We start from the raw sequence: 24,801 nt of genomic DNA on the forward strand, positions 1-24,801 counted from the left end.
CTTCATGGGTGTCGATAGACCTTATTCAGAGCGGCGCCATGACAGGAATATGAATTATGAAAGCGAGGCTGTGAGGGAAAGACTCCTAGATCACTTGGAAAGATATTTTTGCAGTGTTTTGTCAGCAGAACAATCCCAAAACACATTAAATAACAGTCCAAAAGTGTCTATCCCTCACAGCCTCGCTTTCATTCCTGATGAAGGCCCAATCGCCGCTTCCAACCAATGCATTTCCATGACTTTCCCAGTTGTTTGTGAACACCAGATAGAGAGAGACGGTACTGATATATTTCTGAACCGCTTCAGGTGTGTTTAACTGGAGAAACTAGACAAACTTATAACCGGGACGCCTAACTTTACTTCACTATATTTCTATTAAATCCTAATATAATTATGACAAATTCTATATTGTTGGAAAGGTCTAAGACTTCTTAATAAATATTTGACCCCTGTTTTGTGTTACAAATTATGTAGGAAGAGTAATTGATGAATTTATGACCAGAGTGCGCCTCAAAAAATCTGCATCATAACAGGAGGTCTGACCTTTGTCACAAAATGTCAATGCAGATGCACCCAATTTTAATCATTGAAACTTCTGTTTTTATGCTAAAAGTTCATAATAAAACATATAATCTAGTATTTTTAAATAAAAAATAAAAAAAATATATATATTTAAAATTATATATATATAAAAATCTATATATAAATATATATATATATATTATCCTCTAAAATATAATATTATTTTTTATCGCCTTTTTTATTATATCACATATTTTAGCAGTTATCATAAATTAGGTATCATTTGAAAGCTTATAAACTCAGAATTCATCCTGTGAATCTCGTTTTATAATTGAACGTTGCGTTACCATAGAAACGGTACTTATTTTATCAGGCTCCTCCCCTTTTAGGCATCATTATATTTCATAATTTATGATCAAAACCTTTTCTAATCTTGACAAAACACATATTGCCAGAAAGGTCTGAGTCTCAATGTTCCAAATTTTGTGACAAAATTGATATTTGGACAGAGATGTATTAATTTGTTAAGGCAGAATGTATACAACAAAATTCAATGGAATTCAATGGCACCCGGTGGCTATTTTTGGTACTACGCCTAAACAAAATCTCATGGGAACTTCAAAATTAGAACATAACTTGGTTAGATTTATGGCTTTGATTTTATAGTAATTTTAGAGTGAAAAATATATATTTTATATAAAATATATAGTACAGTATATTTGATTTACTGTGAATTTAAACTTCCATAACTTTTTCATACTTTCATTTTTCAAAGTGTTTTCACTTCAACAATAATCTGCTGAGTGTTTCCTTTAAAACAAGACCAAACTTGGGTATATATTCCAAAGCATTCTTGAATTACAACCATTTAAGTGTGAATAATGCATTTTAATCCCCATTCTCAAAAAGGGGGGTGACAGTTAAGGGGTTAACTAGTTGGTTAAATCTCAGTATGTTAAAGGGTAGATGAAAATCATCCCATAATTTACTCGCTCTCAAGCCATATGACTTTCTTCTTTCATCTAAACACAGTCTATACACAAAGAGTAATATTAGAAAATACCCAGCTTTATAATGGGAGTGAATGGAGCCTGAGATTTTGAAGCCCAAAAAAGCGAATCCATCCATCATAACAGTGATCCATACGCCTGCAGGGGTTAATAAAGGCCTTCTGAAGTGAAGCCATGCGTTTTTGAAAGGACTATATCTATAACTTTATAAACTATAATACCTGGCTCTGTCCCAACGTATGACCTCTTGATGAATGCAGAAGCACAGAGGATAGAGCAAAACAAAACACTGCTCATGAATTATAAGTCGAAAACAATAATTAATTTTTGAAGAGAAATGTGGGAGGATCTTTAGTTTCTCGTTTTATTTCTACACCCTACGTCATGCGTCAGGTCAGAGGTCAATCTTCTACAAGAACCAGATTCACAAACAGTCATTACCGGAAGCCAGTGATTATAGTTTATAACGTTATAAATGTGTATATTTCTCTTACAAGCATGTAAACATGGCTTCGCTTCAGAAGGCGTATGGATCACTGTTATGAGGGATGGATGCACTTTTTAGAGCTTTAAAATCTCAGGATATTTTTTAATATAACTCCTTGGATGAAAAGTCATATGACGGAGGATGGCTTGGGGCGAGTACATTATCATGGGATAATTTCCATTTTTAGGTGAACTATCCCTTTAAGACAAGGGTTTTGTACAACAAGTTTAAATATAGCCCACAAACAAATTTGAATACAGTTACAGAACACTTTAAGACTCTTTAAAATTTTTAAATATATGTCTATATTTATTTTTTGTAATATTTGTATTGGATGTTTTCTTTCCACTAATCTAAAAAATAAAATTAATAACAGGTTATGATTTCAGTATCTCGCATTGAATGTTGAAAACACAGCAAGTTACACTTGGGATAAATATGATTATGACTTTGCGTTGACTCACACAGACCAGCAGCACCACAGCTGATGTTTACATCAGACACTTTAGGTGAGTTAACGTTAAATCCCACTGTTTGTTTACATTCCGCACGCATATATTTCACCTCAGCGACTCTCTCAGCTTCAGAAGTGACTTTTAAAGCTCCTCAAGTGGCCTAGTTTGACTCGTGCTGTCAGATATTCCTCCTCACCTCTTCTGCGCTCTTCCTCAGCGCTTTCTCTCGCTCGTACTGGGTCATGAGCTGCTCGTTGTCCTCCTTCAGGAGCTCCAGGTCCACCTCGTGCTCCTGGTTCACCGCGAACACCGAGTCCAGGTTCTCCAGAACCGCCACGACCAGCGGCATAAGTTCCTTCACCACGTCCTCGTCGTATCTGCCGATCATCCGCTCGAACTCGCGGTAAATGGAGCTCGCCAAGCCGGACACTCGCTCGGACATCATCGCAGAAGTGCCCGGGTCCTCCTGGTAAAGCACACCCTCCTCCAACTCCATCTTTACTTCGCTTTTACTTCGTTTTTACTTTACTTCAAGACGCTAGCAGGGGACAGCTCGCGCGCTAACCGTCGAGATCTCGGTTTACTAAGTGTTGGACTACATTTACGAGTAACTTTTTTTGGAAGCCCCTTCAACATTAAGAGAAAATAAAAACCTCTCCGTTGTCAAGCTAACTCGTCTCGTTTGTGTGTTTTTATTTTATTTTTATTTATTTTTTTGACCGGGATAATCTGCACTAAACGGCAGTCGTTAAGTACTACAGTCCCGAGTCTCCCGACCGTCACATGATGACGTCACGCTCCACTGGAGAAGGGGGAGGAGCCAGGGCGTTTGTTGACACCCTTCAAACTTATGCTTCTTTCGGTTCGTTTATTTCGTTTAAATATTTGCATATAAACATCGCGTTTAATAGCTTGTTGATTAAAAATTTCATTTATATATTATTATCTGCACGTGTCAAGAGAGAATCAACAAGTGACCACAGTTTCTGTACTATTCACGAACTATAAGCACACACACACACACACTGTATATATGATATGTACACATACATGGACATATACAGGTGAAACAAATTTAATATCGTGCAAAAGTTATCATTTTAAACGTCTTAGTTTATGAAAACCCCAAATTCAAAATCTCAGAAAATTAGATTACATGAAGAAATAAATAAATAATGGATTTGAAATACAGAAATGTCGGCCATCTGAAAAGTATAATCATGCATATGTATATAGTTATATATACTAAATATATTATTTTCACCTTTTAATTGGAATTACTGAAACCCATGAACTTTTGCACGCTATTCAGATTTTTCTAGTTTACGCATGCGCACACACACATATATATTATAGTAACTGTGGTCACTTTTTCACAAGAACCATTTAAATATTTGCATATAAAACGTCGCAATTAATAGCTTGTTGATTGAAAATTACATTTATATTTTATTATCTGCACATGTCAAGAGAGAATCAACAAGTGATAAGTTTCTGTACTATTTTCACGAACTATATATGCACACACACACTGTATATATATATATATATATATATATATATACAGCATATATGTACACACACACACACACACACACACACATATATATATGTATATACACACACACACACACACACATGCACAGCACATACAGGTGAAAATCGAAAAATTCAAATATCGTGCAAAAGTTATAATTTTGATGATTATGTCTTATGAAAACCCCAAATTCTAAATCTCAGAAAATGTGAATATTACATGAAAAAAAAAGAATAAATAATGGATTTTAAATACAGAAATGTCGGCCCTCTGATGAGTATAATCATGCATACCGGTATGTATATAGTTATATATACTAAACATATTAGTTTCACCTTTTAATTTGAATGACTAAAATACATGAACTTTTGCACAATATTCTAAATTTCCGAGTTTACGCACACACTATAGCAACTGTGGTCACTGTTTCACAAGAACCACTAATAAACATGCATTTTTCAATCTCACTTTTCTCAACATGGACCAGATACATTTTTTTTTTTCAACATTTTTTATTATTGAAAAAGCACGACACCCTGAAAAACCTGAAACGGCTGCAGTGGAGAAACATGTTTTCATGCGTTCGGTGCCATGCATCAGAGTCTCATACGGCGGATGCGTTTCACTGATCTACAATCAGTGCAAAACACTCTTTTTTTGGCAAATGATCACACAATTCCCATGTGACAAAGACACATCACAAAAACATTACACCCCACTCATAATACTGACTTTCTGAATCGCTCGTCTTTGCACAACCGCTTATATGAAAAGAATCCTCACGTTTGAACAACACAGCATTGCAAATAATGTCATGATGGAGGGAATACACAGGCGTTCATGAAGCAGACGCAGCACTGGGATCATAAGGCAGAAATAAATACGCATGTTGAATGTCTGTGTGTGAGATGTGTTAGCGCTCAGATGACGTTGAGGTGGCTGTTGCTCATGGAGGACGGGCAGAGCGCCGACGGGTGCTGATCTTGGGTCAGACTCCTCAGGGCCCGCAGAACCACATCCGGCATGTGATCCGCCATCATTCTCGGGCTGATCAGAACGTTCCGGAACGACGTCTCGCTCGACCACTCCGCCCGGTACCTCACCGGAGAGAAGCAGTGTCTGTGTGAAGAGAAGAGCGCAACTGGGATTAAATCTGACTGAAAACGATTTTATTATATATTTGATTTATTATTATATCTTTTTTAATCAAATACTGTTTTCTATTTTTATTTATTATTATTATTATTATATTTTAAACACCTTTTATTAAATACTCTTTTAATTTTTTATTACATATTGTATTCTTTTTATTATTACTATTTTTAATGATTATTTTTAAGATACTCTGTTTTCTATTTACATTTCATTTAAAAATATATAATTTGTTTTAAATTATTATTATAATTTTTATATTCACAAAAACATTTTTAATTAAATACTCATTTTTATTAATTATTTTTTTAAACACCCTTTAATTAAACAATCTTTTTAATTTTTTATTATATATTATATTAAATTTTTTTAATTATTATTTTTAAGATACTGTTTTCTATTATACATTTCAGTTAAAAAATATATTATTAGTTTCAATTATATTTATAAATAATGATACTTTTGTTATTGTAATTAGTATTTTAATTATTATATTTACAAAAACCTTTTTAAATTAAATACTTTATTTTTTTTTTTTACTAATATTTTTTTATTATTTATTATTTATATTTTTAAACACCCTTTAATTAAATACTCTTTAAAATGTATTATATATTGTGTTCAATTATTTTTAATTATTATTTGAGATACTGTTTTTTATTATACATTTCATTAAACAAAATATTATTATTTAAAATTATTTATATCTATAAATAATTAAATATCCCTTTAATAATTTATTATTGTAATTCATTTAAATTATAATATTTACAAAAACATTTTTAATTAAATACTAATTTTATTTTTTGTTTTTATTAGTAGAATAAAATTATTCATTATTATTATTTTAAATCCTCAAAATACTCTTTTCTACTTTTTATTATACATTTCACTTTTATTATTATTAATATTATATTTTTTAAATACTCTTAATTAAATGTTCTTTTTATAATACATTGTATAGTTTGTACAGTATATCTGCTATTTTCAAGCTCGTCTCATTCTGTACATTTTATAATGTTGTATCCACTGTTAATCCACTGTCAAAAGTGACAATAAAGACATTTATAATGTTACAACAAATGTTCTTTCAACACTGATAATAAGCATAAATGTTTGTTGATCATCAGATCCTCATATTAGAGTGATTTGTGAAGGGTCATGTGACACTGAAGACTGGAGTAATGATGCTTTGATCACAGGATATAAATTACACTTTACTGTATATTCACATAAAAACAGATGATAATAATATTTTTTTTTAAATGACAGTATGTTTGAGCCTTTCAAACACATGATGATACAGTCTGAACCTCAGTGTTATGTTAAAGGTGCATGATGAGATGTGCCGGCTCTGACCTGCGTGTGGGCCCGTCCTCGGTGATGTGCATGACCCGGCCCGGCAGGTACAGGGGTAAGTGTGTGTGGTGGGTGGGCGAGTCGTCAGACGACAGGCTCTGATAGGTTGTCGAGCGTCGCACCAACAGACTCTCCTCGCCTAGCAACGGATGGTTAAGCTCCTCCTCTCTTCGGTTCTCCATCTCCGTGGGGAAATCATCAGGAGTTCCTCCAAACACCTCGTACCAGCAGCCGTGCATTAATATCTTGTACTGAGAGAGAGAGAGAGAGAGAGTTGAACGCACATGAAAGTTGTAAATACCAAGTGGGAAGCTCTGGATTTTCTCTAAAAAACAAGTAGTTAAACAACAAGTCTAGGCTACTAGTGAGTCTGCCCGAAAATGTGGTTCGAGATCGCCCAAAATGTCCGGGACTGGGCTTTTGCGTTCTACAGTGGCCATTCGTTATGTCATCATAATAATGTGTTGTTTAGGCTTGGAGAATAATCTTACCTTTGGTTTGCTGCAGTTAGACACCACTTTTAATAATCTTCTTTTCAGGTCTTCCATGTTTGGGATACTCAATCTGCAAAAACCAGACGAGGCCAGACCGTTTGAGGAAGTGATATCAAGCGTACAGCACAAGCAGAAGTCAGAAGAAAGCTCACGATAGCCACAGTTTCGTATACGCAGACGCTGTGGCGATATAAATAAACCTCACCTGGGCACAAGATCTTTACCCAGCACCACCGAGACGACGAACTGCTTGGAGTAATCGGCCAGCGCTTTACTGACGAGAGACAGCACACACCACTTCAAAACCATGACGATACAAACGTGCTATTGACTGTCAAAAGGTTTGAATAATTAACAAATTGATCAAAACAGACAGTAAATGCATTTTTTAATGATATAGTTTTCAATTTCAAATAAATGAGAATCATTTGTGAAAGAACTAAAAATTCACCTTTGATCACAGGAATAAAATACATCTTAAAACACATTACAATAGAAAACAATTCTTTCAATTTGTAGTCATATTTCACATTATTACAGTTTTTACTGTATTTGGACAAATAAATGAGCAAAATAATCTTTTTAAAACATCTTTATTCCATATTCCTGCCAATTATTCTTATTACATGTGTCATTTATATATAAATATATATATAGTTTATATATTAGTGCTGTCAAATCAATTAATCATGATTAATCACATCAAACATAATTTTGTTTATATAATCTATGTGGATTATATAATTATAAAAATATATATATATATATATAAATATATATATATATATATATATATTAGGGCTGTGCAAAAATTAATTGCGATTAATCGCATCCAAAATAAAAGTCTGTGTTTACATTATATATTTGTGTGTGCTGTATATTATTATTTTGTATATATAATACCTATGCATGCATGTATATTTAAGAATTATTTGTGCTTAAATTCTGTATATATATATATATATATATATACAAATACATAATCTATATTATATACATATAAGTATTTTATAAATGAATAACACATTTTCTTAAATATATACATGCATGTGGGTGTATTTATATATACAAAATAATTATATACAGCACACACAAATATATTATGTAGACACAGACTTTTATTTTGGATGCGATTAATCACAATTAATTTTTGCACAGCCCTAATATATATATATATATATATATATATATATATAGTTTATATATTAGTGCTGCCAAATCAATTAATCATGATTAATCACATCTAGCATAAGTTTGTTTATATAATCTATGTGGATTATATAATTATATATATATATAGTATAGTATATGCTGTGTGTGTGTGTGTGTGTGTGTGTGTGTGTGTGAGAGAGAGAGAGGGAAAGAGAGAGTGTGTGTGTGAGAGAGAGAGTGAGAGTGAGCTCATCAGGCCCCCTGGTGGAGAGAAAGTGAAGCACTCCAGTGTGGTGTGTGTGTGTGTGTGTGTGTGTGTGTGTGTGTGAGACATTACCTCATCAAGCCCCCTGGTGGAGAGAAAGCGAAGCACTCCAGTGTGGGGTGTGTGTGTGTGTGTGTGTGTGTGTGTGTGTGTGTGTGTGTGTGTGAGACATTACCTCATCAAGCCCCCTGGTGGAGAGAAAGCAAAGCACTCCAGTGTGGGGTGTGTGTTGTGAAGAAGCACAGCCAGCAGAGACGCCGTTCCTGCACCCAGACTGTGACCTGTGATGACCAGCTTATACTCCTGCAAACACACACACACACACACACACACAATCACAGCGAGTCCACCGCTGCCACAGGAGAACAAAGCTCAGGTGAAGCTCTCACCGGTGCGATGTTGAACGCCTGGCTCAGAATCCCATCGTTGACCAGTTTCTTGTAGATGTAATGCGCCGCTTGAGAAATGCCCTGCGACACAGACACACACACACACACACACACACACACACGCTCAGGCTGACCTCTGACGGACTGATGAACATGAGTGCACCCGTGGGGTTTGGTTACCTTGTGAGCGTAGCAGGTCCCCGACACGCCTTCGACAGAAATATTCTCACACTCAGCGGAGAGATCCGTCAACACGTCCTGCAAACATATCGCAACATATTCATCATTCAGAAGCTGAAAACACTGAATTATTTCACACGAGTGTGCTTGACCTCTGTCACTGACTAGACGTATTTAAAATAATGTCGGACACTTTTTACTGGTAACATTATCAGGACACATAAATATCCCCCATTGCATTATTATACATTATATTCAGCATTATATATAGTAGTTTAATCCAGTACTGACACTAAAACTTGCATTTTTTCCTTACAAATAAATTTTATCTTTAGTGAACTAAACGATGCATATTGCTGCATTTTTGTATTGCGATGTATTGTGACCAGTGTTGGGTGAGTTACTCTAAAAAAGTATTTTTTACTAATTACCTCTTCAACAGTGTAATTAGATTACTGTCCTAATCACTCTCTTTAAAAAGTATTTAATTACTTTTAATAATTAATTACTTTCAAAATCCCATATCAATCTCAACCAGCTGGATAATACAAGGATAGACATGAATCTGTTTTAATTCTTTCAAATAAATACTATAAAATTGCATGAATTATCCTTAAACTGACCAAGGTGGAGAAGGTTACTCTATAAAAACATACTTTTTAACATCAGACAATATATTTTGATGTTAAACCCACTATTGTTTTATGTCTGATCTCATGACATTTCACACTTTTTTCTTACATATTTTACAATAATTCATACAAATTCGTACGAGTGCGGTCGTAATATTTAGACACCTCTTAAAATGAGATCAGATCTATACACAGTATTTACCTCAATTACATCAGAAGTAACTGTAATTAAATTACAGATAAATGAAGAGTAATCCCTTACTTTACATTTTCAAGGGAAAAGTAATTAAATTACAGTAATTAATTACTTCGTAATTAGTTACACCCAACACTGATTGTGACACGATATACAGCAACTTAAACTAATATATTATATAGACTCATTACATGCAAAGTGAGATATTTCAAGCCTTTATTTGTTATAATTGTGATAATTATGGATTACAGATATGAAAAGCTTTTCACAATATTCTAATTTTGTATTTGGGGTTTTCATATCTGTAAGTCATAATCATCGCAATTATTACAAATAAAGGCTTGAAATATCTCACTTTGAGGTCTATATAATATATTAGTTTCACATTTTAAGTTGAATTACTGAAATAAATGAACTTTTATTCACACACTGATCCGGCACAGACCACACAAGTAAAGTGATATAAATCTCATATAGAGGCATTTTTGCCCTGATATCTTGAATTTTAAGGTAATTCTATTTGCATTCTATAGGCATCATTTATTTATTTTTAATTTTTCTTAACTAATCAATTAAATTGACACGTTAAAAACATATAAAAGTCCTTTGAGGAGTGATTGGCAGACCTCGAGAGTGTATGTATTTGTTTATGGAGATGTCTGCAGATGTGGAGGATCAGAGAATCGTGATAATTATCAGTGTATGAACAGTTTCTGATTCAAACTCACCTTGAGCGACAGCGTCCCCCTCACAGCAACAAGCACCGCCTCCCGCTGATGATCCAACGCCACGAAAAACGGGATCTCGTAGATCTACGGAATAAAGACACGTCGCTGTAGGCGTTCAGTTCGAATTTTGAAGTAAATTGTAGTTATCCTGTGTCTCTTGTTTGCTTTGGTGTGTCTGGTGACGTGAATGATGAGCTGAAGTTGGTGTACCAATAATTTAAGAGAAGGAGGTGGCTTCCTAGTGTGTGTGTGTAAGGTGGATTTACATTAAATTAAATGCGTGTGCATAATTGTTTAAGCTGGCTTATTAAATAAAACATAAAAAAACATTAAAACTAATGCTGTGATCTGTACTGTATTTTTACTGTATTCTGGGAGTGAGAGTAAATGGGAATCATTCTTTTGGAATTGGGACGGGAACACACACTCTGCTGCACACGGGTGTGTGACCCTGAGACGTCACCTGGTTATGAAAGCTGATGTGGATGAAGTCTCGGTACTGGAGGCCTGTGCTCTGAAGGATAGAAGTGAAGTGGCAGCCGAGACCGTCTCCTCCGACTAGATCATACTCCGCCTGACGACTCCGACAGCTGAAACACAGATCAGGGAGTGTGACGGACAGATGCACTTTTATGATGGACAGATGCACTTTTATGATGGACAGATGCACTTTTATGATGGATAGATGCACTTTTATGATGAATAGATGCACTTTTATGATGGACAGATGCACTTTTATGATGGACAGATGCACTTTTATGACAGACAGATGCACTTTTATGATGGACAGATGCACTTTTATGATGGACAGATGCACTTTTATGACGGACAGATGCACTTTTATGATGAATAGATGCACTTTTATGATGGACAGATGCACTTTTATGATGGATAGATGCACTTTTATGATGGACAGATGCACTTTTATGATGGATAGATGCACTTTTATGATGATAGATGCACTTTTATGATGGACAGATGCACTTTTATGATGGACAGATGCACTTTTATGATGGATAGATGCACTTTTATGATGGATAGATGCACTTTTATGATGATAGATGCACTTTTATGATGGACAGATGCACTTTTATGATGGATAGATGCACTTTTATGATGGACAGATGCACTTTTATGATGGATAGATGCACTTTTATGATGGACAGATGCACTTTTATGATGGACAGATGCACTTTTATGATGGATAGATGCACTTTTATGATGGATAGATGCACTTTTATGATGAATAGATGCACTTTTATGATGGACAGATGCACTTTTATGATGGATAGATGCACTTTTATGATGGACAGATGCACTTTTATGATGGATAGATGCACTTTTATGATGATAGATGCACTTTTATGATGGACAGATGCACTTTTATGATGGACAGATGCACTTTTATGATGGACAGATGCACTTTTATGATGGATAGATGCACTTTTATGATGATAGATGCACTTTTATGATGGATAGATGCACTTTTATGATGATAGATGCACTTTTATGATGGACAGATGCACTTTTATGATGATAGATGCACTTTTATGATGGATAGATGCACTTTTATGATGGATAGATGCACTTTTATGATGGACAGATGCACTTTTATGATGGACGGATGCACTTTTATGATGGATAGATTCAATTTTATGATGGATAGATGCACTTTAATGACGGACAGATGCACTTTTATGATGGATAGATGCACTTTTATGATGGACAGATGCACTTTTATGATGGATAGATGCACTTTTATGATGGATAGATGCACTTTTATGATGGACAGATGCACTTTTATGACGGACAGATGCACTTTTATGATGGATAGATGCACTTTTAGGATGGACAGATGCACTTTTATGATGGATAGATGCACTTTTATGATGGATAGATGCACTTTTATGATGGACAGATGCACTTTTATGATGGATAGATGCACTTTTATGATGGACAGATGCACTTTTATGATGGACAGATGCACTTTTATGATGGATAGATGCACTTTTATGATGGACAGATGCACTTTTATGATGGATAGATGCACTTTTATGATGGACAGATGCACTTTTATGATAGATAGATGCACTTTTATGATAGATAGATGCACTTTTATGATGGACAGATGCACTTTTATGATGGATAGATGCACTTTTATGATGATAGATGCACTTTTATGATGGACAGATGCACTTTTATGATGATAGATGCACTTTTATGATGGATAGATGCACTTTTATGATGGACAGATGCACTTTTATGATGGACAGATGCACTTTTATGATGGATAGATGCACTTTTATGATGATAGATGCACTTTTATGATGGACAGATGCACTTTTATGATGATAGATGCACTTTTATGATGGATAGATGCACTTTTATGATGGACAGATGCACTTTTATGATGATAGATGCACTTTTATGATGGACAGATGCACTTTTATGATGATAGATGCACTTTTATGATGGATAGATGCACTTTTATGATGGACAGATGCACTTTTATGATGGACGGATGCACTTTTATGATGGATAGATTCAATTTTATGATGGATAGATGCACTTTAATGACGGACAGATGCACTTTTATGATGGATAGATGCACTTTTATGATGGACAGATGCACTTTTATGATGGATAGATGCACTTTTATGATGGACAGATGCACTTTTATGACGGACAGATGCACTTTTATGATGGATAGATGCACTTTTAGGATGGACAGATGCACTTTTATGATGGATAGATGCACTTTTATGATGGATAGATGCACTTTTATGATGGACAGATGCACTTTTATGATGGATAGATGCACTTTTATGATGGACAGATGCACTTTTATGATGGATAGATGCACTTTTATGATGGACAGATGCACTTTTATGACGGACAGATGCACTTTTATGATGGATAGCTGCACTTTTATGATGGACAGATGCACTTTTATGATGGACAGATGCACTTTTATGATGGACAGATGCACTATATGAGGATAGATTCACTTTTATGATGGACAGATGCACTTTTATGATGGATAGCTGCACTTTTATGATGGACAGATGCACTTTTATGATGGACAGATGCACTTTTATGATGGATAGATGCACTTTTATGATGGACAGATGCACTTTTATGATGGATAGATGCACTTTTATGATGGATAGATGCACTTTTATGATGGACAGATGCACTTTTATGATGGACAGATGCACTTTTATGATGGACAGATGCACTTTTATGATGGATAGATGCACTTTTATGACGGACAGATGCACTTTTATGATGGATAGCTGCACTTTTATGATGGACAGATGCACTTTTATGATGGACAGATGCACTTTTATGATGGACAGATGCACTATATGAGGATAGATTCACTTTTATGATGGACAGATGCACTTTTATGATGAATAGATGCACTTTTATGATGGACAGATGCACTTTTATGATGGACAGATGCACTTTTATGATGAATAGATGCACTTTTATGATGGACAGATGCACTTTTATGATGGACAGATGCACTTTTATGATGGACAGATGCACTTTTATGATGGATAGATGCACTTTTATGATGGACAGATGCACTTTTATGATGGACAGATGCACTTTTATGATGGATAGATGCACTTTTATGATGGACAGATGCACTTTTATGATGATAGATGCACTTTTATGATGGACAGATGCACTTTTATGATGGACAGATGCACTTTTATGATGATAGATGCACTTTTATGATGGACAGATGCAATTTTATGATGGACAGATGCACTTTTATGATGATAGATGCACTTTTATGATGGATAGATGCACTTTTATGATGGACAGATGCACTTTTATGATGGATAGATGCACTTTTTATGATCGATTTAATGGACTTCAAAACAGAAACGGCCATTCACAGCCATTTTAAAGCTTGGAAGAGCCAGGAAAATTTTTAATATAACTCTGATTGTATTCGTCTGAAAGAAGAATGTCATATACACCTAGGATGGCTTCAGTGTGAGTAAATCATGGGCTAATTTTCATTTTTCGTTGAACTCGCGCTTTAATACGGTTAGCGAACTTTAGCAAACTTTATACCCACCAATCTCCACTGAGTTTGCAGAGCCCCGTGAGCGGGTTTGAGTAGACGTACAGCGGCCATCCATACGCAGCTGCTGCAAACTGCATACAGTGAGTGGCTTTCTCCAGCTCTATCTCCAGATCCTCCCTCTGGGCAAACACAGCAGAAGTGGCGGATCACAGCGTGCACTGGGTATACTTCACATGCATTAAAGGTGTTCACTTCAGAATTAACATCTCCTGATAGTTTGCTCTCCCTCACGTCATCCAAGATGTCCATGTCTTTCTTTCTTCAGTCGAAAAGAAATTAAGGTTTTTGATGAAAACATTCCAGGATTTTCTCCATATAATGGACTTCAATGGGGTCCAAACGGTTCAAGGTCCAAATGACAGTTTCAGTGCAAACTACAAACTGTTCAAAGGGCTTTAAACGATTCCAGACGATGAATAAGGGTCTTATCAAGCGAAACGATCGCTCATTTAATAAATAAATAACAAAGTGCAAAAAAAATGAAGGTTTTTGAGGAACACACTCCAGGGTTTCACCATTTAGTGACTTCAATGGGGTCCAACGGGTCGAAGGTCCAGATGTGAGTTTCAGTGCAGCTTCAAAGACACGATCCAGCCGAGGAATAAGAGTCTGATCTAGACAAACCAGCGATATTTTACAACAAAATACACATTTATATAGGCAACTTTTTATGCTCGTTTTCAGTTTTACGTCCACGACTTTACGTAAAAAGTTGAAAGGTCGAGTGTTCCGGTTCAGAAATGTGGGGTAGAGCGACAAACTCTCATCTCATTTTATCCTCCAACTTAAAAATCATCCGACATTGTGTGTTTGACTTAGTCTTTGCACGGTCTGTTGTTCTTCCGCATATGTCCCGCTTGACCTTTCACCCAGAGGTGGAAGTAACGAATTACAACTACTCAGATTACTGTAATTAAGTAGTTTTTTCGTGTACTTGTACTTTTATGAGTACATTTTTTAGTCTGTAATTTTCCTTGTACTTGAGTACAAATTAAGTTAAGTAATGTACTTCACTACTTTAAAAATCCCATTAATTACAAAGTACTTGTACAATTTGAATTCAACAAATATTCAAATCTTTGACCAGCATTTGGGTATCCAATGGAAATAAGTGATCGTGGGCGGGCCAATAAAAACCCTTGTATTTGGAGCGGGAAAAAAGCCCGGTTCCTGGAGAGCTATATTCGTCCTCACACGTCCTTCAGTTTGTATTTTAGTGTTATCAAAGAACTTTGCCATAATGGACATGGACATTCGAGACACTGAATTCATTGAAAATTCCGAAGAAATACCATGCAGATGACAAGTGCCCATGACCCCACATGGAGGAGTTTTTCTTATACAGAGGAAGGAAAGGAGACGTTTTATAGAAACTTTGTTTCTGCAGTGATATGTGATAGTTCAGTTGTTTTTGTTTTTAAAGTTGGGTAGACCTCACGATAATTTGACTAAAAACATCACTTGAAACATGAGCTTCAGCGTTACTCAGGTGACAAGCACATATACCGTAATAAAGATTTAGCATTGTAAACTTAGATTAAAAAGTTATATTATATGTCATTGTCAACACATTGTTTTATTAATATTGAATCCGTGTTTTAAGCTTAGAATGAAGAGTTTAATAATGACTCTTTCATAAAAAGAGTATCTTGCCGGCCATGACCCACTGGCATAACAGTGTAACTGCACTGATTGTCATTCTGTCTTGATGGCACATTTGTGTCAGTGCTAAATGCTGATAACTTTTGAAACTTTTGAAATATTAGTAGGGTACTTTTGGAAATCTTTATTGTAAAAAAAAAAGAAAAAAAAGAAGTTTATAAATAAAATAACCCAATAAGCTTATTTATTTTGCATTATAATTAATTAATTAATAATAATAATCATATTAGACCATTTTTATAACTTGGTTTCCATAAAAGTAAATAAATATCATAGGCTAAAAGTAATTAGTAATTAGTACTTGAGTAGTTTTTGAGAGGGGTACTTTGTACTTTTACTTAAGTACATTTTTAACACCAGTACTTTTGCTTGTAATCGAGTATTATTTTAGCAACTACTTGTACTTGAGTACAAATTTTCAGTACTCTTTCCACCTCTGACCCTGATCACGTAATGTGTCGCATCACAGCTCCTGCAAGACCAGCATTAGTGGTTAAATAATATAAATGTGTATTTTGTTGTAAATATCGCTGGTTTGTCTAGATCAGACTCTTATTCCTCGGCTGGATTGTGTCGAAGCTGCACTGAAACTCACATTTGAACCCTCAAATTGGACCCCATTGAAGTCCATTATATGGAGTGTGTTCCTCAAAAACCTTCATTTCTTTTCGACTGAAGAAAGAAAGACATGGACATCTTGGATGACATGGGGGTGAGTAAATTATCAGAAAAAGTTTTTTTTAAAAGTGAACTACTCCTTTAATTCCCATTAATAAGCTTAGACTCACTATCGGGGAGGACGGGCTGTGGGTCAGGACCTCGTCAGGGTCTCTGCTCTGCTCCATCTTGTCCTGTTCCTGATGAAGAAGAGCCAGACCCGCAGCGATATCACTGGGAACCAGGTCTGTGTCCTGGAACAGGTCAGACAGTGACAGGTTATATATTATATCGGTATCATTTCGATTATCGGTACCGATATTGCAGATTTTTTAATTTATCACTATTGGCTGATACTGTATATTTAACTTTGCATGCTCATTTCCTCTTTCATATTTCTAAATATAGATTACCTTTATTATCTTCTAACGCTAAAAAAAAAAAACTAAATTAGCAAAACTAAAAATATAAAAATATAAAAAATTTTCATATTGTACACTAGAGCCCGACCGATAAAGGATTTTGATGGCTGATACCGATAAAAATATTTGTTGGTTTTAAAATCCGATATTCCGATATATCGGCCGATATTATTATTTTTTTATTTCAGAAACGTGCAACAAAATATTAACAGATTTCCCTAACATTAGTTATTTGTAGTTATTTATGAGTTTTAACTAAAATAATATGATAATGCATTTGCACAATGATAGTCACAAATTTTGTCATGCTTATTTGAGTTAAGAGAACTGATGGGGATGTTCTTTTAATTGTTATTCAAGCAATGTATGTCTCGTGACCAACTCACCAAGAACACACTTCACCAATTATCTCACTCGCGGATAACTGGTTCTCTCTGCCCGACTCTGGCTGGATCAGCAGGCTGTAGGATGCGTGGCGCGTTATACACGAGTGTTGCTAACAGGGACGGTGTAGAGTGCCCTCTGGTGGACAAACTATACAACTCCAACACTCATGACATGGTTGAAACGTGTTTCGTCCGTTTTTATTTTATTTTTGAAATATTCATGTATCGGCCATTATATCTGCCGTTACCGATATTTTAGAAAATGCCTAATATCGGCCGATAATATTGGCCTGCCGATATATCGGTCTGGCTCTATAGTACATTACAACGTTGCAATGCCTTAATTCACTTACGTTTACAAATAACTGTTTTTATTTTATTTAGACAATATATTTTAATATCAGCCATGTATTGATTATCATCCTTGTTAATGCATTAGCAAACATTAATTAATTAACAATGAGCACCAACATTTGATCTTAGTAATCTATTAGTAGATGCTCAGATTACCATTAAAATGAATAAAAGCTGTAGAATTCTGTATTGTTCATTGGTAGTTCACGTCAACTAATGTAGTTAATAATGTTTAGAAATGAAACCTTATTGTAAAGTGTTACCAAAACTGGTGCATCATAATGACCCAAGTCATTTTCATATCATTTGCAAACATGGAAACAGGAGTTTGAGCGCACTACTTTTTTGCTTCCCAAGCACTACAATCGGAGAGCTCACGTATCAAAAAACATATTGATTATCTTTTAAATTCTAAAAATGTAAGTAAAGTACAAATATACTAATAAAACAAAATGGTTTAAATAAAGTGCAGCACATGCAATGACTTTGGTAACTTTAAGTATGGGAACATTAACGAAGCCCTTGAATTTCAGTGCATAAACGAGCAAAAAGATAAAAGGGCATAAACTTCTTATATGATAATAATAACAGAGAAAAACAAAGGATGCCATTGTAACTAATTACAAAGAAATTATAGTCCATTTGTTACGTTAAAAAACACTGATTCACTCGAGAACGAAGCAAGGTGGTAAACAAGGAAATGATTTTAACTTTGAACATACAAGATATATATACAGTGATGTGAATAAGTTTGGACACCCATGCTAAAGTTGCCTAAAAAGAGGAATAAAAATAAAATTAATTAATGCCTTAATTAAAAAAGAAATTAGGAAAAATCAAACCTTTTAAGGACACCAATTTTCTTTGTGAATGAATAATGTATCATAAATAAATAAATGTTTTTCCTTAAAATACAGGGTGCGTAAGTCAGGACACCCCTTTGTTAAATTCCCATAGAGTCAGGCAGATTTTTATTTTTAAAAGCCAGTTATTTCATGGATCCAGGATAATATGCATCCTGATAAAGTTCCCTTGGCCTTTGGGATTAAAATATCCCCACATCATCACACACACCATTCACCACACCTAGAGATTGGCATGGTTTTACTTCAGTTAGCCTAATAGCTGGTTTGATTTGCATTGAAAGATGATCTTATGGAAATACCCCATGCCGATCTCTAGGTGTGGTGGAAGGTGTGTGATGATGATGTGGGGATATTTTAATCCCAAAGGCCAAGGGAACTTTATCAGGATGCATATTATCCTGGATCCATGAAATAACTGGCTTTTAAAAATAAAAATCTGCCTGACTCTATGGGAATTTAACACAGGGGTGCCCTGACTTATGCACCCTGTATTTTAAGGAAAAACATTTATTTATTTATGACACATTATTCATTCACAAAGAAAATTTGTGTCCTTAAAGGTTGGAGTTTTCCTCATTTTTCTAATTAAGGCATTAAGATCAATATCCAAAGGATGATTTTTTATTCCTCTTTTTAGGCAACTTTAGCATGGGTGTCCAAACTTATTCACATCACTGTATATATCATATGTATATGAACAGTGTGACTTTTTAGTCAATTTAAGCTTCATAAAGTGCTATGAAGAAGTTTCTGACCAGGAAGAATCCTCCGACGAGCTGTGCGATGCTGGAGAACGCGGCTCGATGGTTGTCGTCCTGAGGCAGACAGAAGCAGAGGAGACGCAGGCGGCTCTCCCACACACGCGAGGCCAGTGTGTGTGCGGTGTAGAAGAGCTGAGACGACTCGCTGCCCTCCAGATCCAGATCCCTCACGGCGGACTGAGCGTCCAGAGAAACCCCCGAGCGCTGGCTCCCCAGAGGGTCGAACACGACCAGCACTCCCACAGCCATCGAGAGAAGGATGATCCAGCTGAGGACGCCAACAGAGACAGTGAAGCGCGGGGGCATTAAAGAGGACTTATTGATTGAGTTGAATGTTTAAAAACACATTATCTGACTTTGTTGCGGCTCCTCTCATCTCAGTCTGTCAGGAACGCTCTGTTTACTTCCTGTCTCTATGAAGCCCCTCCTTCTGAAAAGCACACTGTGCTCTGATTGGTCGGCCTGAGCAGTGTGTTGTGACTAGTCGAGCGCTTCGAGTGTGTTTGGGAAATCTCCCGCCCCTAATTACCATAACCGCCAGTTTAACACACTATAAACTAACTCAACCAGGCCCCGCCCCTTTATTCTGCGCATTAATTATTATAATGAGGAATATTGTGACGTGTTGTTGAGAAAACTCAAGACTACAATGGAGGCGTTTCTTATACTTTACGAAACCTAGATAACAGTGTTGGTGTTTTAAGATCATCCCCTTTAAACACAACAGAATATAACATTAAAAAAAAAAAGAGTTAAAGGAGTAGTTCACTTTTAAAAAACTTTTGCTGATGATTTACTCGCCCCCGTGTCATCCAAGATGTCCATGTCTTTCTTTCTTCAGTCGAAAAGAAATTAAGGTTTTTTGATGAAAACATTCCAGGATTTTCTCCATATAATGGACTTCAATGGGGTCCAAACGGTTCAAGGTTCAAAAGACAGTTTCAGTGCAAACTACAAACTGTTCAAAGGGCTTTAAACAATTCCAGACGATGAATAAGGGTCTTATCAAGCGAAACGATCGCTCATTTAATAAATAAATAACAAAGTTTAAGTTTTATAAGCTCAAATGGTCGCCTTGCTCTGTTCTGTGTGACTCTCCTGTTCGAACTCGTTCATCAAAATGAACAAATCTTTTTTAGAGTCATTTGGTTCATTCAATGAACGAATTGACTCGGAAAAAATATCCGTTCATTTTGATGAACGAGTTCGAACAGGAGAGTCACGAACGCGCATCACAGAACAGAGCAAGGCGACCATTTGTGCTTATAAAACTTAAACTTTGTTAATTATTTATTTATCAAATGAGCGATCGTTTCGCTTGATAAGACCCTTATTCATCGTCTGGTGTCGTTTAAAGCCCTTTGAACAGTTTGTAGTTTGCACTGAAACTGTCTTTTGGACCTTGAACCGTTTGGACCCCATTGAAGTCCATTATATGGAAAAAAATCCTGGAATGTTTTCATCAAAAACCTTCATTTCTTTTCGACTCAAGAAAGAAAGACATGGACATCTTGGATGACATGGGGGTGAGTAAATTATCAGCAAGTGTTTTTTAAAAGTGAACTACTCCTTTAATTCTAAAAGAATGATGATGATTATGAGAGTTATTTTTATTTAAATCACAGATCCAAAATATGATTGTAACCACTGATCTATGTAATGACAATCTATAAAAGATCACACAATAATACACCATACCACATGTTATTTAAAACTATTGTGTGCTTTCTTTTGTGTCCTTATATTTATCTTTAATCAAAATTTGCATATATGCTACAGAGGCAAGAACGAGTTGGAAACAAAATTCAAGTCATTTTGTAAATAAACATTACTGTTCCAAGGCTTTAAAAATACTGTAAAAATTGTGAAATATTTTTACAAACTAAAACAGTTGTTTTCTATGTGAACATCTAGTAAAGTGTAATTTATTCCTGAGATCAAAGCTGATTTTCCAGTCTTCAGTGTCACATGATCCTTCAGAAATCACTGTAATATGAGGATCTGATGCTCAAGAAACATTTAAAAACAGTTTATACATTCTTTAATGAACAGAAAGTTCAAAAGAACATGAAACATGACATTTATACACGTCTTTACTGTCACTTATGATCCTTTTTGCATTTTTGGAAAAGGAATATTGTTAAATACGTTTTCCTGACCTGGAAACCACCGCCCCGATCACCGCCCCGACCTCCTCCGGCTTGCAGCCCGTGCTGTTATCCGACACCCAGACGGCCCCCAGGACGGCCCACACCAGCTCAGGGACGTACAGAACCGCACGCAGATACACCAGGGCCGGCATCGAGCACCGGGGGCCCGGGTTCATTATGGTTCCTAAGACCAATCACACCAGAATTACATTGCATCATTACACACACACACACGAGGAAATCCCATCATGCATCGGGTCCGGGAGAGACACGTACCTTGAGCACTGACGTAAACAACTGCACATAATGTGAAGATGATGGCAGCCAAAAGCACAAGAAGAACTACAAGGTAATTATGCAAATACGCTCCACCTTGACAGTCAAATCGTCCCTTATGGTTAATGTACACAACTAAGGTCACGACCCACCTAAGAGACAAGAGAGCTTTCAAAAACAAAAAACAGGCTCTACCTTATTTTACCATGGAACATTGGATCATTAATATGGTAATGCCATGTTTATGAGCCTGCAGTGATGAATATCTTCGCAGTTAAGAGAGTTTTACAATGGGATTCGTTTTTAAAAGCCATCCGAGCAAACAGGGAACTTTGGATAATGTTACGGTTGATTAAAAATCATTATTATAATGTTAATAGTTAGTAATTGCGGCTAGGAAAAAAAAAATGTTATTTTAAAAAAAAAGCCACGAATCGATATTTTTTCCATATTTCCATAAGCACTGAATATAATATCTGATTGACGTTACTCGTAATACTAGTCTTCTTCACATCTTCTTGCGCTTGAACGGACAAGTTCACACAAAATTCTCGAAACGCGTGTGTGTGTCATTGTATTGGATCCGTGTTTTCGGTCTTAAAGTGACAGCAACCTAATAAACCTGTTGCTGTCTGTGTCATTAATGATAATCAAACAACAAATGGCAAAGAAATAAAAGCCTAACTTTTCCAACTTTAATAAGGCATAATCCATATTTAATTTATACAGACTATGCAGTTATTTCACATTTGATTATTTTATTAAATACCTGTACCTAACAACTACCGATGGACCTATCTGATTTTTTATTTAGCCTATGTTTGTTTTATTGTATTTATTTATTTGTGTTATTGCTTGCAGGCTACTTTGATTATTTGTTCTTTTTTATGAATGACTTCAATAATCTTTTACATTTATATTAGATCGTAGTTTTAGCCGTGGAATCGAAACTGCATTGCTAAATTTCACTGGTATTTTTTGTGTCGTAACATTAATAACAATACAAGGACTGTTAAACCTTGTTTTTAATTAATTTTTTTGTGGTGGGATCAGTGAAAATGATTCATTGATTCGAATCAGGACATCTGAATCGATTCCGAATCCAAGCCCTATTAGTAATTGTAGTTATCTGATATTGCTCACAAAGCATTCAGAAAATGTTATACTTGAATGTTTTCTTAATGTTAAAAAAACGTCATGTTTTAATAACTTAGTTATACATACGTTAAGGTAATATTACATGTTATCATTTTACTAATATCATGTAAACTAAAAATAATATTTATGCAACATTCATGACACGTTTTATTTAAACAAATACCTCTTGTTTCCGAATGTTTAGAGAACATTGATTATTAAAAACTGGACGCTCCGAACGTTCAGAATTATAATTTTTGTACTGGAAACGTTAGCAACACCGATCTCAGAACGTATTTTTCCTAGCTGTGATGGAATATGAATATGGCAATCGTTCAGTACCGTGGTGCAGTGTTACAAAATTCCCGAAAATCCCAAGCAAGCTAACTCAACTGCGGTTCTTACCACACAGCCCTGATAAATAACTCGAAGGCGCCTGGAAACACAAGATCATCGCTGGCGATCCGCCATCGGCGTCCGAGCACCACCATTGCGGGCATCCTGGCGGTTTACAACTTCAAACCAGCCTTTCAGTCGCGATCATAAACGTATGACAGTGATCATGACAGAACCCATGACTCTGCCCGCCTTTAATCTTGATATTACAACATGGTAATAAATGACTCGTTCACTGACATCTGACCGCACAACGGGGCGGGTTTGCTGGTTTGTTTTCCCTTTTCTGTGTCGCAGCGAAATGTGTCCGGAACGGAAAAATGAAGTAACTTCGGGCAGTAAAGTAGTTCTGTATTAGAAAGACTCGTCAAAAACTGCGATTTATTGCGTTACAATAAAGCAATGTGCTGTATAATCTGAAATCTTTAATAATTAAACAAATATTAGCAATATTTACAGCAATAATATAACTTACTATCCGCTTCCGCCCCTTCAGTCAAATCGTCGCTTTTCGGTTTTAATCGGACGCGTCCGGAAATGGAGTTCAGGTTGATTCATGAACTGATTCATTCAAACGATCCGATTCTAAAGAACAATTTGTTCACATCAATACAGTGCCTCATGACAATATTCAAAAGGTTGACATTAGGCTGAATATACGTGGCTTTATGAGTCGAAACAAAATGGCATTCAATTTTCAAAACAAGCAGTGTTTCCAATTTAATCTTTATTTTGACGCATAGCACCATGCAAAAGCTCAATTGAAAGCAAACCCTACACCTCTGGTTTTAAATTAAAGTGGTTATTATTGTTGTTGTTTTTTTATTGTCTGCGCTTGGTTCTCTTCATTAAGTATAGTAGAGATTAGAAATAAAATTAACACCTCACCAATTTATATTTTGATATTAATAAAGTAACACTGGTCAAAACTTTCTGCTGAAAAGGTGATGAATGATTAATTTTTGGCCTATCCATTCATTTTACGCCAATCAAAAAATTAAAACCCTCAAAGCAATCAAACTGTAAGTGAAGTTTCAGAAAAAAAGAAAAATCCTAAAAATAAACAGCATA

General features: G+C 35.5%; 2 protein-coding genes across 5 annotated transcripts in view; both read right to left on the reverse strand.

Annotated features, from left to right (window-relative positions):
* Positions 1–3,259, reverse strand: part of spag9b (sperm associated antigen 9b) — a 70,954-nt gene extending 67,695 nt beyond the window's left edge. For 2 of the 3 annotated variants that reach the window (XM_089121750.1, XM_039653831.2), the window contains exon 1: positions 2,671–3,258. In XM_089121750.1, coding sequence (XP_088977876.1) covers positions 2,671–2,970 — 300 coding nt within the window. In that variant the 5' untranslated portion in view covers positions 2,971–3,258. Of the gene's footprint in view, positions 1–2,670 lie in introns of all 3 variants that reach the window. The other variant, XM_089121751.1, reaches the window with a different exon arrangement.
* Positions 3,260–4,503: 1,244 nt separating this feature from the next.
* Positions 4,504–24,040, reverse strand: daglb (diacylglycerol lipase, beta). Of its 2 annotated transcripts, XM_039653839.2 has the most exons (15): positions 23,740–24,040; positions 22,198–22,349; positions 21,931–22,105; positions 19,766–20,039; positions 17,114–17,236; positions 14,655–14,782; positions 11,022–11,148; positions 10,559–10,642; positions 9,003–9,080; positions 8,823–8,903; positions 8,609–8,736; positions 7,222–7,290; positions 7,014–7,086; positions 6,523–6,773; positions 4,504–5,130 (listed from the first exon to the last, which is right to left on the reverse strand). In XM_039653839.2, exons 1-15 carry the CDS (start codon positions 23,832–23,834, stop codon positions 4,932–4,934), a joined length of 2,037 nt encoding a protein of 678 aa, XP_039509773.2. In that variant the 5' UTR covers positions 23,835–24,040; the 3' UTR covers positions 4,504–4,931. The 2 variants fall into 2 exon arrangements, with proteins under 2 accessions (XP_039509773.2, XP_088977880.1); XM_089121754.1 differs by lacking the exons at positions 21,931–22,105; positions 22,198–22,349.
* Positions 24,041–24,801: the final 761 nt, after the last annotated feature.

This window comes from Pimephales promelas, chromosome 17 (genome assembly GCF_988280905.1).
Source record: "Pimephales promelas chromosome 17, fPimPro1.hap1.1, whole genome shotgun sequence".
NCBI lineage: Eukaryota > Metazoa > Chordata > Actinopteri > Cypriniformes > Leuciscidae > Pimephales > Pimephales promelas.